This window comes from Salvelinus alpinus, chromosome 1, assembly GCF_045679555.1.
Source record: "Salvelinus alpinus chromosome 1, SLU_Salpinus.1, whole genome shotgun sequence".
In the NCBI taxonomy this organism is placed as follows: Eukaryota; Metazoa; Chordata; class Actinopteri; order Salmoniformes; family Salmonidae; genus Salvelinus; species Salvelinus alpinus.
The window spans coordinates 104301264-104317857 of NC_092086.1; the positions used below are offsets into that span (position 1 = coordinate 104301264).

At 48.7% G+C, this 16594-nt stretch overlaps 1 protein-coding gene across 1 annotated transcript; it reads right to left on the minus strand.

The window, feature by feature from the left end:
- Window positions 1–453: 453 nt before the first annotated feature.
- On the minus strand, window positions 454–2319 carry LOC139567556 (uncharacterized). Its single transcript, XM_071388909.1, has 3 exons — window positions 2280–2319; window positions 1747–1930; window positions 454–1078 (listed from the first exon to the last, which is right to left on the minus strand). The coding sequence occupies exons 1-3, from the start codon at window positions 2317–2319 to the stop codon at window positions 454–456; spliced, it is 849 nt and encodes a 282-aa protein (XP_071245010.1).
- Window positions 2320–16594: the final 14275 nt, after the last annotated feature.

Consider the following 16594-nt stretch of genomic DNA (forward strand, 5'->3'; position numbering starts at 1 on the left):
TTGCATGTCAGCTCAGAGATTGGAACTAGATACCTCTCGGTTACTGGCCCAGAGCTCTAACCGCTGCAGGTCAGCTTGCTCAACTGCAGGTCAGCTTGCTCATATCACATATTGGTCGTTGGCCAGTCCTCGTCAGTCCACAGTACGGGAAAGTCCAGTCTAAATTCACCAGTATGAACACATCAATGTGAATAACCACCACCCAGACCTGTCTGAGATTTACTGATCTGATGGGGGGGTTTGTCACCTTTTTGCATGAGCAGCGCTGGACAGAGAGCACATCACATCAGATCACACCTCTTCTCTCTGTTCTCTATCTGGTTCTCTCTTTCTCTCCCTCTCCCTCTCCCTCTCTGTGTCTCTCTCAGTAACCTCTCTCAGTAACCAGTCAATCCCACATCAATAAGTAGTTGGGCTTGGTTCACGGTGTGTCCATTCCCAGGGGCGTCTTCATTACCCCAGGCTGCTCTGTTTGTTTGTTCCCCTGTGGAAAGGAGCTGAATGGGGCAGGCGGCTGGGGTGGGCTGGGCCTGGGTGGTGTTGGGGCTGATTCAGGGGTGGCCTGGGCCTGGGTGGTGTTGGGGCTGATTCAGGGGTGGCCTGGGCCTGGGTGGTGTTGGGGCTGATACAGGGGTGGGCTGGGCCTGGGTGGTGTTGGGGCTGATTCAGGGGTGGCCTGGGCCTGGGTGGTGTTGGGGCTGATACAGGGGTGGGCTGGGCCTGGGTGGTGTTGGGGCTGATACAGGGGTGGGCTGGGCCTGGGTGGTGTTGGGGCTGATTCAGGGGTGGGCTGGGCCTGGGTGGTGTTGGGGCTGATTCAGGGGTGGCCTGGGCCTGGGTGGTGTTGGGGCTGATACAGGGGTGGGCTGGGCCTGGGTGGTGTTGGGGCTGATACAGGGGTGGGCTGGGCCTGGGTGGTGTTGGGGCTGATACAGGGGTGGGCTGGGCCTGGGTGGTGTTGGGGCTGATACAGGGGTGGGCTGGGCCTGGGTGGTGTTGGGGCTGATTCAGGGGTGGGCTGGGCCTGGGTGGTGTTGGGGCTGATACAGGGGTGGGCTGGGCCTGGGTGGTGTTGGGGCTGATTCAGGGGTGGGCTGGGCCTGGGTGGTGTTGGGGCTGATACAGGGGTGGGCTGGGCCTGGGTGGTGTTGGGGCTGATTCAGGGGTGGGCTGGGCCTGGGTGGTGTTGGGGCTGATTCAGGGGTGGGCTGGGCCTGGGTGGTGTTGGGGGTGATTCAGGGGTGGGCTGGGCCTGGGTGGTGTTGGGGCTGATTCAGGGGTGGGCTGGGCCTGGGTGGTGTTGGGGCTGATTCAGGGGTGGGCTGGGCCTGGGTGGTGTTGGGGCTGATACAGGGGTGGGCTGGGCCTGGGTGGTGTTGGGGCTGATTCAGGGGTGGGCTGGGCCTGGGTGGTGTTGGGGCTGATACAGGGGTGGGCTGGGCCTGGGTGGTGTTGGGGCTGATTCAGGGGTGGGCTGGGCCTGGGTGGTGTTGGGGGTGATTCAGGGGTGGGCTGGGCCTGGGTGGTGTTGGGGCTGATTCAGGGGTGGGCTGGGCCTGGGTGGTGTTGGGGCTAATTCAGGGGTGGGCTGGGCCTGGGTGGTGTTGGGGCTGATTCAGGGGTGGGCTGGGCCTGGGTGGTGTTGGGGCTGATTCAGGGGTGGGCTGGGCCTGGGTGGTGTTGGGGCTGATTCAGTGGTGAGCTGGGCCTGGGTGGTGTTGGGGCTGATTCAGGGGTGGGCTGGGCCTGGGTGGTGTTGGGGCTGATTCAGTGGTGAGCTGGGCCTGGGTGGTGTTGGGGCTGATACAGGGGTGGGCTGGGCCTGGGTGGTGTTGGGGCTGATTCAGGGGTGGGCTGGGCCTGGGTGGTGTTGGGGCTGATTCAGGGGTGGGCTGGGCCTGGGTGGTGTTGGGGCTGATACAGGGGTGAGCTGCATGGCAGGTGGAGGAATGAGGGGCCAGAGTTTATTGGTCCTGAGAAGGTAGTTTAATGGACAGGGCAGCAATCAAAGGGCAGAGGGTTGTGTGCATGTGATAGAACCTGTGAATGTACGTGTGTGTGTGTGTGTGTGTGTGTGTGTGTCTGTGTGTGTGTGTGTGTGTGTGTGTGTGTGTGTGTGTGTGTGTGTGTGTGTGTGTGTGTGTGTGTGTGTGTGTGTGTGTGTGTGTGTGTGTGTGTGTGTGTGTGTGTGTGTGTGTGTGTGAGAGAAAGAGAAAGTCACCCCAAGTCTATTAGTGTCAGCCCTGCCATTCACCTCCTTCCTTTGTCTCTGGACTCACAATGAGGCCTGCACTCAATACCTGCCCGGCCCACTGTCATGGAGAACACCAGGGCTCTGGCTCAGTGGGGGCCCAGGAATGCTTTTTATCCTGGAGGGTAGTAGGCTGCCAGGGACTTGGGCCGGTCACGTTTGGGGTATATTGGTCCTATTTGGGAAAGGAGGGATACCTAGTCAGTTGCAGAACTGAATGCATCTTCCACATTTAACCTAACCCCTCTGAATCAGAGAGGTGCCTTAATCGACATCCACGTCATCGGCACCTGGGGAACAGTGGGTTAACTGTCTTGCTCAGGGGCAGAACAACACATTTTTACCTTGTCAGCTCGGGGATTCAATTCAGCACCCTTTCAGTTACTGGCCCATTTCATGTACCAGTGTATATTATACTCATATGTGAATTGGAAATGTGTGTTTTGCATAGCCCAACTACTCCTGAGAGTGGGGTCATGGCCAGGGTCTGCCATTATCAACAGCAACCCTGGAGCAATTAGGGCTACATGTCTTGCTCAAGGGCACATCAGCAGATTTGTCACCTTGTCAGCTCAGGGACTCAAACTTGTGACCTTTCCGTTACTGGCCCAACACTCTAACCCCTGGGCTACCTTCCACCCTGGTGGTGACAGAGGAACATTGGGGAGATAGAGGGAGAGGGGGAGAGAGATGTGGAGGGAGAGAGAGAGCGTGCGAGAGAGGGGCAGAGAGAGAGAGAGAGAAAGAGAGAGGGGCAGAGAGAGGGAGGTAGATGGAGAGAAAGAGGGGCAGAGAGAGAGAGAGAGAAGGAAAGAGGGGCAGAGAGAGAGGGAGAGAGAGGGGCAGTGAGTGAGAGAGAGAGAGAGAGAGAGAGAGAGAGAGAGAGAGAGAGAGAGAGAGAGAGAGAGAGAGAGAGAGAGAGAGAGAGAGAGAGAGAGAGAGAGAGAGAGAGAGAGAGAGAGAGAGAGAGAGAGAGAGAGAGAAATAGGGGCAGAGAGAGGGAGCGAGAGAGAGAGAGAGAGAGAGAGAGAGAGAGAGAGAGAGAGAGAGAGAGAGAGAGAGAGAGAGAGAGAGAGAGAGAGAGAGAGAGAGAGAGAGAGAGAGAGAGAGAGAGAGAGAGAGAGAACTCTCCTGCAGCTCTGTCGCACGCTGGGTATGTACATAGTCAATGGTAGGCTTCGAGGGGACTCCTATGGTAGGTTCACCTATAGCTCATCTCTTGGCAGTAGCACTGTAGACTACTTTATCACTGACCTCAACCCAGAGTCTCTCAGAGCGTTCACAGTCAGCCCACTGACACCCCTATCAGACCACAGCAAAATCACAGTCTACTTGAACAGAGCAATACTCAATCATGAGGCATCAAAGCCAAAGGAACTGAGTAACATTAAGAAATGCTATAGATGGAAGGAATGCAGTTTGGAAACCTACCAAAAAACAATTAGGCAACAGCAAATTCAATCCCTTTTAGACAACTTCCTGGGTAAAATGTTCCACTGCAATAGTGAAGGTGTAAACTTGGCAGTAGAAAATCTTAACAGTATATTTGACCTCTCAGCTTCCCTATCAAATCTAAAAATCTCAAATAGAAAACCGAAGAAAATGAACAACAATGACAAATGGTTTGATAAAGAATGCAAAAATCTAAGAAATAAATTGAGGAACCTGTCCAACCAAAAACATAGAGACCCGGAAAACCTGAGTCTACGCCTTCACTATGGCGAATCACTAAAACAATACAGAAATACACTACGGAAAAAGAAGGAACAGCACGTCAGAAATCAGCTCAATGTAATTGAAGACTCCATAGACTCTAACCAATTCTGGGAAAATTGGAAAACACTAAACAAACAACAACACGAAGAATTATCTATCCAAAATGGAGATGTATGGGTAAACCACTTCTCCAATCTTTTTGGCTCTATAACAAAGAATAAAGAACAAAAACATATACATGATCAAATACAAATCCTAGAATCAACTATTAAAGACTACCAGAACCCATTGGATTCTCCAATTACCTTGAATGAGTTACAGGACAAAATAAAAACCCTCAAACCCAAAAAGGCCTGTGGTGTTGATGGTATCCTTAATGAAATGATCAAATATACAGACAACAAATTCCAATTGGCTATACTAAAACTCTTTAACATCGTCCTTAGCTCTGGCATCTTCCCCAATATTTGGAACCAAGGACTGATCACCCCAATCCACAAAAGTGGAGACAAATTTGACCCCAATAACTACCGTGGAATATGCGTCAACAGTAACCTTGGGAAAATACTCTGCATTATCATTAACAGCAGACTCGTACATTTCCTCAATGAAAACAATGTACTGAGCAAATGTCAAATTGGCTTTTTACCAAATTACCGTACAACAGACCATGTATTCACCCTACACACCCTAATTGACAACCAAACAAACCAAAACAAAGGCAAAGTCTTCTCATGCTTTGTTGATTTCAAAAAAGCCTTCGACTCAATTTGGCATGAGGGTCTGCTATACAAATTGATGGAAAGTGGTGTTGGGGGTAAAACATACGACATTATAAAATCCATGTACACAAACAACAAGTGTGCGGTTAAAATTGGCAAAAAACACACACATTTCTTCACACAGGGTCGTGGGGTGAGACAGGGATGCAGCTTAAGCCCCACCCTCTTCAACATATATATCAACGAATTGGCGCGGGCACTAGAACAGTCTGCAGCACCCGGTCTCACCCTACTAGAATCCGAAGTCAAATGTCTACTGTTTGCTGATGATCTGGTGCTTCTGTCACCAACCAAGGAGGGCCTACAGCAGCACCTAGATCTTCTGCACAGATTCTGTCAGACCTGGGCCCTGACAGTAAATCTCAGTAAGACCAAAATAATGGTGTTCCAAAAAAAGGTCCAGTCACCAGGACCACAAATTCCATCTAGACACCGTTGCCCTAGAGCACACAAAAAACTATACATACCTCGGCCTAAACATCAGCACCACAGGTAACTTCCACAAAGCTGTGAACGATCTGAGAGACAAGGCAAGAAGGGCCTTCTATGCCATCAAAAGGAACATAAATTTCAACATACCAATTAGGATCTGGCTAAAAATACTTGAATCAGTCATAGAGCCCATTGCCCTTTATGGTTGTGAGGTCTGGGGTCCGCTCACCAACCAAGATTTCACAAAATGGGACAAACACCAAATTGAGACTCTGCATGCAGAATTCTGCAAAAATATCCTCCGTGTACAACGTAGAACACCAAATAATGCATGCAGAGCAGAATTAGGCCGATACCCACTAATTATCAAAATCCAGAAAAGAGCCGTTAAATTCTACAACCACCTAAAAGGAAGCGATTCCCAAACCTTCCATAACAAAGCCATCACCTACAGAGAGATGAACCTGGAGAAGAGTCCCCTAAGCAAGCTGGTCCTAGGGCTCTGTTCACAAACACAAACACACCCCACAGAGCCCCAGGACAACAGCACAATTAGACCCAACCAAATCATGAGAAAACAAAAAGATAATTACTTGACACATTGGAAAGAATTAACAAAAAAACAGAGCAAACTAGAATGCTATTTGGCCCTAAACAGAGAGTACACAGTGGCAGAATACCTGACCACTGTGACTGACCCAAACTTAAGGAAAGCTTTGACTATGTACAGACTCAGTGAGCATAGCCTTGCTATTGAGAAAGGCCGCCGTAGGCAGACATGGCTCTCAAGAGAAGACAGGCTATGTGCACACTGCCCACAAAATGAGGTGGAAACTGAGCTGCACTTCCTAACCTCCTGCCCAATGTATGACCATATTAGAGAGACATATTTCCCTCAGATTACACAGATCCACAAAGAATTCGAAAACAAATCCAATTTTGATAAACTCCCATATCTACTGGGTGAAATTCCACAGTGTGCCATCACAGCAGCAAGATTTGTGACCTGTTGCCACAAGAAAAGGGCAACCAGTGAAGAACAAACACCACTGTAAATACAACCCATATTTATGTTTATTTATTTTAACTTGTGTGCTTTAACCATTTGTACATTGTTACAACACTGCATATATATAATATGACATTTGTAATGTCTTTATTGTTTTGAAACTTCTGTATGTGTAATGTTTACTGTTCATTTTTATTGTTTATTTGACTTTTGTATATTACCTACCTCACTTGCTTTGGCAATGTTAACACATGTTTCCCATGCCAATAAAGCCCCTTGAATTGAATTGAATTGAATTGAGAGAGAGAGAGAGAGAGAGAGAGAGAGAGAGAGAGAGAGAGAGAGAGAGAGAGAGAGAGAGAGAGAGAGAGAGAGAGAGAGAGAGAGAGAGAGAGAGAGAGAGAGGGAGAGGGAGAGGGAGAGGGAGAGAGAGAGAAATAGGGGAGAGAGAGAGAGAGAGAGAGAGAGAGAGAGAGAGAGAGAGAGAGAGAGAGAGAGAGAGAGAGAGAGAGAGAGAGAGAGAGAGAGAGAGAGAGAGAGAGAGAGAGAGAGAGAGAGAGAGAGAGAGAGAGAGAGAGAGAGAAAGAGGGGCAGAGAGAGAGAGGGAGAGAGAAAGAGGGGCAGAGAGAGAGAGGGAGGGAGAAAGAGGGGCAGAGAGAGAGAGGGAGGGAGAGACATAGAGGGGCAGAGAGAGAGAGAGGGAGGGAGAAAGAGGGGCAGAGAGAGAGAGGGAGGGAGAGAGAGGGGCAGAGAGAGAGAGAGAGGGAGGGAGAGAGATAGATACGTTATGAAGGTCTATTTATTACAGTTTTGGGCTGTATTGAACTGCATTACATCCAGAGGAAGCATAGACTGTTGTTCCTGCAAAATGGCCAGTAACTAAAGGAAGCTGCGTTAGTGTGTGTGTGTGTGTTTTTGTGTGTAGGTGAAATAAAAAGCCACATACACACACAGTATAGCGCTCACACACACATAGAGGAGAAAATGACTAATTTTGCAGTGACGAATTTGAGCACGTTCCTTTCCCCAGACAGAGTGTGAATTGATTTTATATTACCCCTCTTCAACACTGGGATTTATTGACATACTCCAAAGAGAGTTTACTACAGCAGGCTGCTAAAAAAATATACACCTCCCCCTCCTTCTCTCTCGCCTCCCTCCCTCCCTCCCGCCACTTTTTTCTCTGCTATCACTCCATAAAACACCCCCTTTCCCTGCCGCTCTAACAACGTCCCTCCTTCCCTCTTCCTCCATCCATCTCTCCCTCTATCTCTCGCTCCATTTTTCCACACATGAGATTTGCCTAACAATAAGTTGTTCTGGTCAAGGTCAGATAACGCTACACAGCCCAGGAAACTCTTTTTCATCCCTCTCTTTTCTCTTCTCTTCCTCTTTCTCCTCACAGCTTTTGAATTATCTCTGCCGCACATAACAATAATTACTGAGAACGGCGGCGCTGAGATAAGAAGGCAGGAGCTGAGACAGAGAGGGAGGGGAGGAAGGTGGGAGAAAAAGGGGAGACAACAGTGGGGAGAAGAAGATGGAGGTAGAGGGAAAGAGAAGGAGAATGAGAGAGGTGGAAGAGGACAAGAAATGAAAGGAGGGAAATAGGAGAGGAGGAGGCAGGAGGAGGAGAGGAAGGGAGAGAGATGGAGACAGGGGTTGGGGGAGGCACCAGGAGATGGAAGTGAAAATAAAATAAATGATTTCTGCCATGGTAAGAAGGAGCCGGCAGAAAGATAGAGAAAAAATGTGAATCTTCGAGACTAGTTGGTTGAGGAAGAGTTGATAGAGACACACACTCCACATTACCTAACAGCAGGGGGGATATGTAGATTGGCTTGTTGATGGAAGTGCCTCATGACTTCTTAAAAACAGAAATCTAATCAATAGTCCAAACCTCAATTTCAATTTCACCTCTGCACACAATCACTTTTAATTTACTTTAATGTCCATCTGCAATTAAAACCTTCATGAACTACAACTGTCCTCACTGTAACTAGTCTCTCTAGACAGATGTGTCGCTTCCAGCAAAGTGTCAATGCTCCAGCTTAATACGCCTGTACAAGTTCCAGCGTCATTTGGGACAGAGAGGATGAGTTGGAAATGGGAAGTGCGTCACCGGTAACGTCACTGCCATATCCGTTTTTCCTTCTTCTTCTTCCCCCTTTTGAAACGTCCATGAGAAGCTGACATCCTCCCCAGACCTTGTGCCATTGTCTGTAGGCTTATGTTGCTTCAAGGTCAAGGATATCCCAGACTACACTGGAACTAAAAAAACACCCCATACCAAGACGAAACCACATGAGATGCTTTAAAATGAAAAACATCCTGAAACCTGGCCATCCACAACCTCTTCAGCCAGTCCCTCCTACCCCCTACCAATCCCTGAGTGACCCCTCTGCCCTGTCTAACCACTAACCTCTGTATCAGGGGGGTACTGTGTGTGTGTGGAGGGGGTACTGTATGTGTGTTGGGGGAGGTACTGTGTGTGTGTGTGTGTGTATTGGGAGGGGGTACTGTGTGTGTGTGTGTGTGTGTGTGCTGGGGTGGGGTGGTACTGTGTGTGTTGGGGGAGGTACTGTGTGTGTGTCGGGGGGGTACCATGTGTGTGTTGGGGGAGGTACTGTGTGTGTGTGTGTGTGTATTGGGAGGGGGTACTGTGTGTGTGTGTGTGTGCTGGGGTGGGGTGGTACTGTGTGTGTTGGGGGAGGTACTGTGTGTGTGTCGGGGGGGTACCATGTGTGTGTTGGGGGAGGTACTGTGTGTGTGTCGGGGGGGGGTACTGTGTGTGTGTTGGGGGAGGTACTGTGTGTGTGTCGGGGGGGGTACTGTGTGTGTGTTGGGGGAGGTACTGTGTGTGTGTCGGGGGGGGGGGGTACTGTGTGTGTGTTGGGGGAGGTACTGTGTGTGTGTGTCGGGGGGGGGGTACTGTGTGTGTGTTGGGGGAGGTACTGTGTGTGTGTCGGGGGGGTACCGTGTGTGTGTTGGGAGAGGTACTGTGTGTGTGTCGGGGGGGGGGGTACCGTGTGTGTGTTGGGGGAGGTACTGTGTGTGTGTGTGTGTATGTTGGGAGGGGGTATTGTGTGTGTGTGCTGGGGTGGTACTGTGTGTGTTGGGGGAGGTACTGTGTGTGTGTGTGTGTGTGTGTGTGTGTGTGTGTGTGTGTGTGTGTGTGTGTGTGTGTGTGTGTGTGTGTGTGTTGGGAGGGGGTACTGTTTGTGTGCTGGGGTGGTACTGTGTGTGTGTGTGTGTTGGGAGGGGGTACTGTTTGTGTGCTGGGAGGGTACTGTATGTGGTGTGTTTTGGGGGGGTACTGTATATGGTGTGTTTTGGGGGGTACTGTGTGTGGTGTGTTTTGGGGGGGTACTGTGTGTGGTGTGTTTTGGGGGGGTACTGTGTGTGGTGTGTTTTGGGGGGGTACTGTCTGTGGTGTGTCTGGGGGGGTACTGTGTGGTGTGTGTTTTGGGGGGGGGTACTGACTGTGGTGTGTCTGGGGGGGTACTGTGTGGTGTGTGTTTTGGGGGGAACTGTGTGTGGTGTGTGTTTTGGGGGGGTACTGTGTGTGGTGTGTCTGGGGGGGGGTACTGTGTGGTGTGTGTTTTGGGGGGGTACTGTATGTGGTGTGTTTTGGGGGGGTACTGTGTGGTGTGTGTTTTGGGGGGGTACTGTGTGTGGTGTGTCTGGGGGGGTACTGTGTGGTGTGTGTTTTGGGAGGGTACTGTATGTGGTGTGTTTTGGGGGGGTACTGTGTGTGGTGTGTCTGGGGGGGTACTGTGTGGTGTGTGTTTTGGGAGGGTACTGTATGTGTTGTGTTTTGGGGAGGTACTGTGTGTGTGTGTGTGGATTGTTAAAGAAGATTATCAATGTAGTTTTATGAGCTTTAAACGGTGGTAGATTAGTACCCAGAATTGCTCATGTATGTTGCTTGGGTGTGAGGGTGAACACCATCATCACATCAGCAGCTGAACACAGGAGAAGGAGGGGTCACGTAACAAAAACAGTAGACTGGGGATACGTCATCTGCTCATGGAGGTTTACAGTACTGCTGCTGGTATTTTCTATCTGCTAGTTCAATGACTGATTGATTCATTCCACTCATTGAGAGTCCACTCACCTGCAGGTCTGAATCAAGTCTGAATCAGTCCTGGGAACGGGGGAGGAGGAAATCAGCAGTGTTGTAAAGAAGGAGAGCAATAGAGCATGGTTACACACATTATGCTGTTATGTAGGAGATAGGTAAGTGTGGTAGGCCATTAGTTAGTCAGCACACTACCACAATACACATCCTACCCCTAGGGGGCAGCAGCAGCCGGAGCCAGGTAGGGGAGCTCCGGTATGCAGAAGAAGTCTGTGGTGTGCACAGATGGGCGGGTTACAGATTGCTGAGCTAACCAGCTCAACAAGTGGGATCTCCCAACCTGCAGGGCTTTTGATTTGGTAACTTTCATTTGACATGCCCTTTTGGAGTTTTGTTTTTGTGTATTTTTTGTTTGCCACCAAATGAACATCAACGGCCCGCTTGTGCTGGCCCGACCACGGAATCACGCCAGTCAGTAAGCAAACCCGCTGTCCCCAGTCACAAACACACCCAACGCATACTTTAATGTTAATGCACACACCTAGTTTGGTTACAGAACCATTAGGCAAGCCTCGAACCCCTAGACTCAGTGAGTATAGTGCAACAGAATGTATACACTTAGTCTCGTTATGGAACCATTAGGCAAACCTAGGACCCCTGGTGCAACAGAATGTATACACCTAGTCTCGTTATGGAACCATTAGGCAAACCTAGGACCCCTGGTGCAACAGAATGTATACACCTAGTCTCGTTATGGAACCATTAGGCAAACCTAGGACCCCTGGTGCAACAGAATGTATACACCTAGTCTCGTTATGGAACCATTAGGCAAACCTAGGACCCCTGGTGCAACAGAATGTATACCGCTAGTCTCGTTATGGAACCATTAGGCAAACCTAGAACCCCTGGTGCAACAGAATGTATACACCTAGTCTCGTTATGGAACCATTAGGCAAACCTAGGACCCCTGGTGCAACAGAATGTATACACCTAGTCTCGTTATGGAACCATTAGGCAAACCTAGGACCCCTGGTGCAACAGAATGTATACACCTAGTCTCGTTATGGAACCATTAGGCAAACCTAGAACCCCTGGTGCAACAGAATGTATACACCTAGTCTCGTTACGGAACCATTAGGCAAACCTAGAACCCCTGGTGCAACAGAATGTATACACCTAGTCTCGTTACGGAACCATTAGGCAAACCTAGGACCCCTGGTGCAACAGAATGTATACACCTAGTCTCGTTACGGAACCATTAGGCAAACCTAGAACCACTGGTGCAACAGAATGTATACACCTAGTCTCGTTACGGAACCATTAGGCAAACCTAGAACCCCTGGTGCAACAGAATGTATACACCTAGTCTCCTTATGGAACCATTAGGCAAACCTAGGACCCCTGGTGCAACAGAATGTATACACCTAGTCTCGTTACGGAACCATTAGGCAAACCTAGAACCACTGGTGCAACAGAATGTATACACCTAGTCTCGTTACGGAACCATTAGGCAAACCTAGAACCCCTGGTGCAACAGAATGTATACACCTAGTCTCGTTATGGAACCATTAGGCAAACCTAGAACCCCTGGTGCAACAGAATGTATACACCTAGTCTCCTTATGGAACCATTAGGCTAACCTAGGACCCCTGGTGCAACAGAATGTATACACCTAGTCTCCTTATGGAACCATTAGGCAAACCTAGGACCCCTGGTGCAACAGAATGTATACACCTAGTCTCCTTATGGAACCATTAGGCTAACCTAGGACCCCTGGTGCAACAGAATGTATACACCTAGTCTCCTTATGGAACCATTAGGCTAACCTAGGACCCCTGGTGCAACAGAATGTATACACCTAGTCTCGTTATGGAACCATTAGGCAAACCTAGGACCCCTGGTGCAACAGAATGTATACCGCTAGTCTCGTTATGGAACCATTAGGCAAACCTAGAACCCCTGGTGCAACAGAATGTATACACCTAGTCTCGTTATGGAACCATTAGGCAAACCTAGAACCCCTGGTGCAACAGAATGTATACACCTAGTCTCGTTACGGAACCATTAGGCAAACCTAGGACCCCTGGTGCAACAGAATGTATACACCTAGTCTCGTTACGGAACCATTAGGCAAACCTAGAACCCCTGGTGCAACAGAATGTATACACCTAGTCTCCTTATGGAACCATTAGGCAAACCTAGGACCCCTGGTGCAACAGAATGTATACACCTAGTCTCCTCATGGAACCATTAGGCAAACCTAGGACCCCTGGTGCAACAGAATGTATACACCTAGTCTCCTTATGGAACCATTAGGCTAACCTAGGACCCCTGGTGCAACAGAATGTATACACCTAGTCTCCTTATGGAACCATTAGGCTAACCTAGGACCCCTGGTGCAACAGAATGTATACACCTAGTCTCGTTATGGAACCATTAGGCAAACCTAGGACCCCTGGTGCAACAGAATGTATACCGTTAGTCTCGTTATGGAACCATTAGGCAAACCTAGAACCCCTGGTGCAACAGAATGTATACACCTAGTCTCGTTATGGAACCATTAGGCAAACCTAGGACCCCTGGTGCAACAGAATGTATACACCTAGTCTCGTTATGGAACCATTAGGCAAACCTAGGACCCCTGGTGCAACAGAATGTATACACCTAGTCTCGTTATGGAACCATTAGGCAAACCTAGAACCCCTGGTGCAACAGAATGTATACACCTAGTCTCGTTACGGAACCATTAGGCAAACCTAGAACCCCTGGTGCAACAGAATGTATACACCTAGTCTCTTTACGGAACCATTAGGCTAACCTAGGACCCCTGGTGCAACAGAATGTATACACCTAGTCTCTTTACGGAACCATTAGGCTAACCTAGAACCCCTGGTGCAACAGAATGTATACACCTAGTCTCGTTACGGAACCATTAGGCAAACCTAGAACCCCTGGTGCAACAGAATGTATACACCTAGTCTCGTTACGGAACCATTAGGCAAACCTAGAACCCCTGGTGCAACAGAATGTATACACCTAGTCTCGTTACGGAACCATTAGGCAAACCTAGAACCCCTGGTGCAACAGAATGTATACACCTAGTCTCGTTATGGAACCATTAGGCAAACCTAGAACCCCTGGTGCAACAGAATGTATACACCTAGTCTCCTTATGGAACCATTAGGCTAACCTAGGACCCCTGGTGCAACAGAATGTATACACCTAGTCTCCTTATGGAACCATTAGGCTAACCTAGGACCCCTGGTGCAACAGAATGTATACACCTAGTCTCGTTACGGAACCATTAGGCAAACCTAGAACCCCTGGTGCAACAGAATGTATACACCTAGTCTCCTTATGGAACCATTAGGCTAACCTAGGACCCCTGGTGCAACAGAATGTATACACCTAGTCTCGTTACGGAACCATTAGGCAAACCTAGGACCCCTGGTGCAACAGAATGTATACACCTAGTCTCGTTATGGAACCATTAGGCAAACCTAGAACCCCTGGTGCAACAGTAGGTTGTCTAATCATTTCAGTAACAACACTTACAGAGCAACATTCCACTGATCAGTGTGAAGGTTCTTCTCTTTTATGACAAATCTGTCTAAACAACTACAATTTAGTCTGAAACACCAGAAAAAACACTTGTTTTAGGCTTCACTACTGTCCAAATCAGACAACTACATGTGATTTGCATACCTGTCTTTTAGAAGAAAACAACTAAAATCCTCGGTGTGTGTTTTCAGTTTGAATCCCACCAATACCTGACTGTCAACCATTCACCACATTCTGTCAACCATTCACCACATTCTGTCAACCATTCACCACATTCTGCATTTGTGTGAATTGATGAGAAGATGAGAGAAGTTAATATGCATTAAAGCGTGGTGTCAGAGCCCTGGCACACTGAGATAACAGCCTTATCTCTTCTCTGACTGATAACACCCAACATGGGCGAAAGAGGGGGAGGAGGAGGGATGAGGGAGAGAGGGAGAGAGGGGGAACAGGATGAGGGGGGAGGAGAGAGAAAGGAGGGGAGGAGGGGAGTGGGGAGGAGGGAGAAGGGAGGGGAGGAAGGGGAGTGAGGAGGAGAGAAGGGGTGGAGCGGGAAAGGGTAAGGGTGGGAATGGGGGGTGAGGGGAAGGGAGGAAGGAGGAATGAGATAGGGAGGAGGGGAAAGAAGAGACAGGGAGGATAGAGAGAGGACATAGAGGAGAGGGAGGATAGAGGGAGGATACAAAGGAGACAGAGGATAGAGGGAGGATATAGAGGAGAGGGAGGATAGAGGGAGGATACAAAGGAGACAGAGGATAGAGGGAGGATATAGAGGAGACAGAGGATAGAGGGAGGATATAGAGGAGACAGAGGATAGAGGGAGGATACAGAGGAGACAGAGGATAGAGGGAGGATATAGAGGAGACAGAGGATAGAGGGAGGATATAGAGGAGACAGAGGATAGAGGGAGGATATAGAGGAGACAGAGGATAGAAGGAGGATATAGAGGAGACAGAGATGATAGAGATGGATATAGAGGAGACAGTGGATAGAGGGAGGATATAGAGGAGACAGAGAGGATTGATACAAGTAGAGGAGTCAGAGATAATAGATAAAAGGAGAGGATACAGAGAGGATAGAGTGTGGATATAAAAGAGAAAGAGAGGACAGAGGGAGGATATAGAGAGGATAGAGAAAGAATATAGAGGAGACAGAGAGGATAGAGGGAGGATAAAGAGGGGAGAGAGAATATAGAGGGAGGAGGTAGAGGAGACAGAGATGATAGAGGGAGGATATAGAGGAGACAGAGATTATAGAGACAAGGAAAGGAGACAGAGGACAGAGGGTGGATATAGAGGAGACAGAGAGGATAGAGGAATGATATAGAGGAGACAGAGAGGATAGAGGAATGATATAGAGGAGGCAGAGAGGATAGAGGGAGGATATAGAGGAGGCAGAGAGGATAGAGGAATGATATAGAGGAGACAGAGAGGATAGAGGAATGATATAGAGGAGGCAGAGAGGATAGAGGAATGATATAGAGGAGGCAGAGAGGATAGAGGGAGGATATAGAGGAGGCAGAGAGGATAGAGGGAGGATATAGAGGAGACAGAGAGGATAGAGGGAGGATATAGAGGAGACTGAGATTATAGAGACAGGGAGAGGAGACAGAGGACAGAGGGTGGATATAGAGGAGACAGAGAGGATAGAGGGAGGATATAGAGGAGACAGAGAGGATAGAGGGAGGATATAGAGGAGACAGAGTGGATAGAGGGAGGATATAGAGGAGGCAGAGAGGATAGAGGGAGGTTATATAGGAGACAGAGTAGGTAGAGGAAGGACATAGAGGAGTCACAGAGGATAGAGGAAGGATATAGAGGAGATTGAGAGGATAGATACAAGGAGAGGAGACAGAGATAGAGGATGGCTATTGAGGAGAATGAGAGGATAGAGGGAGAATATAGAGGAGACAGAGAGGATATAGAGGAGACAGAGAGGATAGAGGGAGGATATATAGGAGACATAAATCAAAATCAAATCAAGTTTATTTTATATAGCCCTTCGTACATCAGCTAATATCTCGAAGTGCTGTACAGAAACCCAGCCTAAAACCCCAAACAGCAAGCAATGCAGGTGTAGAAGCACGGTGGCTAGGAAAATAGAGGATAGAGGATAGAGGGAGGACATAGAGGAAACAGAGAGGAAAAAGGGAGGATATAGAGGAAACAGAGATAGAGGGAGGATACAGAGGAAACAGAGAGGATAGAGGAAGGACTTAAAGGAAACAGAGAGGGTAGAGGGAGTATATAGAGAAGACAGAGATAATAGATGGAGGATATAGAGGGGTCAGAGAGGATAGAGGGAGGATATAGAGAAGACAGAGATAATAGATGGAGGATATAGAGGGGTCAGAGAGGATAGAGGGAGGATATAGAGAAGATGTAGAGGATAGAGGGAGGATATAGAGGAGACAGAGAGGATAGAGGGAGGATATAGAGGAGAGAGAGGATAGAGACAAGGAGAGGAGGCAGAGAGGATAGATGGAAGATATAGAGAAGACAGAGAGGGTAGAGGGAGGATATAGAGCAGACAGAGAGGATAGAGGGAGGATATAGCGGAGAAGTTGAGGATAGAGGGAGGAATAGAGGAGACAGAGATGATAGAGACAAGGAGAGGAGACAGAGAGGATAGAGGGAGGATATAGAGGAAACAGAGAGGATAGAGACAAGGAGAGGAGACAGAGAGGATAGATGGAAGATATAGAGAAGACAGAGAGGGTAGAGGGAGGATATAGAGGAGACAGAGATGATAGAGACAAGGAG

Bases quoted from the DNA above. Each gene is read 5' to 3' on its own strand.
- LOC139567556 (XM_071388909.1), bottom strand. From the start codon at position 2,319: ATGACAGTGGGCCGGGCAGGTATTGAGTGCAGGCCTCATT. The intron at 1,931-2,279 runs GTGAGTCCAGAG...CCTGCCATGCAG, and splicing joins TATTGAGTGCAGGCCTCATT to CTCACCCCTGTATCAGCCCC. The intron at 1,079-1,746 runs GCCCAGCCCACC...CCCCTGAATCAG, and splicing joins TCAGCCCCAACACCACCCAG to CCCCAACACCACCCAGGCCC.